General features: G+C 49.9%; 1 protein-coding gene across 1 annotated transcript in view; it reads left to right on the top strand.

Annotated features, from left to right (window-relative positions):
* Positions 1 to 1,047: 1,047 nt before the first annotated feature.
* LOC119585920 (homeobox protein OTX2-like) overlaps positions 1,048 to 2,379 on the top strand; it is a gene marked incomplete at its 3' end in the record, with an annotated part of 10,790 nt that continues 9,458 nt past the window's right edge. The window contains 1 exon segment of the mRNA XM_037934641.1: positions 1,048 to 1,162. Coding sequence (XP_037790569.1) covers positions 1,048 to 1,162 — 115 coding nt within the window.

Here is a 2,379-nt window from a genome sequence, read left to right as displayed (position 1 = left end):
GAAGCTCCTGAAGAAGCATCATTTGGCCGGGGGTCCGGGAGGAAAGGCTGGGTCTCAGCGGGGTCTCGGCGGCGGGTCTGGCGATTAATCATGGCTCAGATTATTATTCATGACCGTCACTGATTCGGCACATGAGGCGTGACTCTCTTGTGATATGACAATAGTAATTAGGGGAACTTAATCTCCATCTCTGCTAACACCAGCGAGCGAATCACATCCTTCCATTATTTACTGTATATTGCCATATATTTTCCCTTGCCTCATTTTCGTCATCAAGTACAAATTTCTGAAACGTTTCCGAGAGAGAAATGAGACACGAGGCCGTACAGAGCGAGGAAGGCTAGCGGCGCCACCTCCTCTGTACCTCCGTGATAGTAATTAGGGCGTCTTACTCGGCATGTTTTCCACACCGGCGCCTGCCTGAAGATTTTTTTCTTCCCGCTCTCTATTTTTTCCATTTTCGTTCACGTCACAAAGAGAAGCGAGCGCGGAGGCAAATGAATACCGGGACACGGGCATTGTGGGCGCCGGTGAAAAGACTCTTTGTATAAATATTTCGTCCACTGGGTCTTCAAGGCGTGGGATTGTAATCACCTTCTCAGCATTCGTTTTTTTATTCAGCTTTCTTTCACCGCATCACATTAGCACTTGGCTGCCCACGCCGTGTGAGTTACACCGTAATTACTCAGGAAAGAGATTGTTAGGCGGACATGGTCATAATAAATGAAGGGTTGATATCTGAGCGGCGCCTTGGAATATTTTCCTTCTCACGGCAGCCCGGAGACTACTGCTCCCGGGCCACGTGTCTGGGTCTCTCCAGCCAGCGATACTGAGTGCCTCGTACTAGTGTCTTTACTTAAGTTCCCCCTTAGCCGTCACTGCAGGTTATTTGCTTTCCCACCTCAGTTGTTGACACAGTCTCTGTTTCCCATTAAGCAATCACAACTCACCTCCCAGAGTTGACATTGCTCTATTACCCTCTATATTAGCTTACCAACACTCCGGAGGGGAGAGTAATTTGATTTACATTGGTCTCCTCCCGGGCGAATGGGGCCGACCGGCTGCACAGGAGCGCTTCCTCTCGGCACTCCTAGGCCGAAGGGGCGAGCGCTTTCCGTAAGCTACTTTCATAGTTTCATGGGCAAGGTCGTACGTCGAAATGGTATGGAAGTAAATCATTTATAGGAGAAGGATGGAAGTCACAGGAGAGAGATATGCCAGCCTCCTCCATCCAATCCATCCGTTTCAATTTCCCTCAAACACCCTCTTCCCCTGCCGGCCCGCACCCTCGCCTCCCCTTCCCCCCTGTCGAGACCCTTGTTCCGTGTTCTCTTTGCGGTCCTATTGAGGGGAGAGTGCGTCCCCTTGTCGCTGGTTTCCCCCATCATCACGTATTCATTGTATCCATTTCCCCGCCCGAGGCCGTTACGCCTATTTTCTGCTCATTTAGCGCTTCGCGGGAAAGTGCAACCTGGCCGTTGGTTCCCCTTTCGAATGACTCCCTACGCTTTCTTATTCTAAGTGACAAAGCTCTGCGTACGGTTGCCAGGCAGGCGCAGGCCGCTGACTCGACGACCCAGGCGCAAGAGCCTCCGAAATGTTTGGCCAAGACTTCGTTCCTTCTTTCATTACTCCTCGTCCCTCCGCTCCTTTTTGTGGCGCGGCGGCGTCTTCGTAAACATCCCGCCCGACATATATAGAGCACAAGCACTCGGGCGCAACCACCTTGTTTAGCCCTTCCCTTTCCGTGCTCTCCGCCTGTGCTTGAGCCCTAATCTCATTGGATTACACCCACAATTAGCGTTTCCGGAAGACAATTAGGTAAACCACGCTATAAAGCACATTTACCTGCTAATTAAACCAGAGCTAAGCGGTCTCCTCCGGCAGGGCAGAGCGCTCGATAAATAATTGATATGCGTGACTCTAATCAGTGAGGCTTGATCGCAGCGGCTGTCTGTCCGCCAGTTTGGAGGCGTTATTGCCGGGCGCAGCGGGTGGAGCACATACACGGGCGTGCGCGGCCCATTAGTACTCCTCAGGTAGAGTTACCTGGCGTTCCTGGCTCCACGACGCAGGTATTTGAGAAGCGTGTCCTTGAAAGGGTTACTACTATCATTATCATTATTCCTCTTTCTTTTTTGTTGACTTGTACCTCCTTGTTGAACTTCTGCGCACCGATCTCGTCACCACGCATGCGCACGTTAAATAATGAGTCAAAGGATATTGCAGCTTACGGAAGAGTCCTTGATTTATTCCTGTGGACATCTTCCATCACAGATGAACTGGATAGTGAACTCAGAAAAATTAACAACTACATTATTAATATTTGCATATGTAATACCTGTCTATTTACCAATAGATATATATTCATACGCCAAA

This window comes from Penaeus monodon, chromosome 20 (assembly GCF_015228065.2).
Source record: "Penaeus monodon isolate SGIC_2016 chromosome 20, NSTDA_Pmon_1, whole genome shotgun sequence".
Classification (NCBI taxonomy): Eukaryota; Metazoa; Arthropoda; class Malacostraca; order Decapoda; family Penaeidae; genus Penaeus; species Penaeus monodon.
This window is presented reverse-complemented; position numbering and strand designations above follow the sequence as displayed.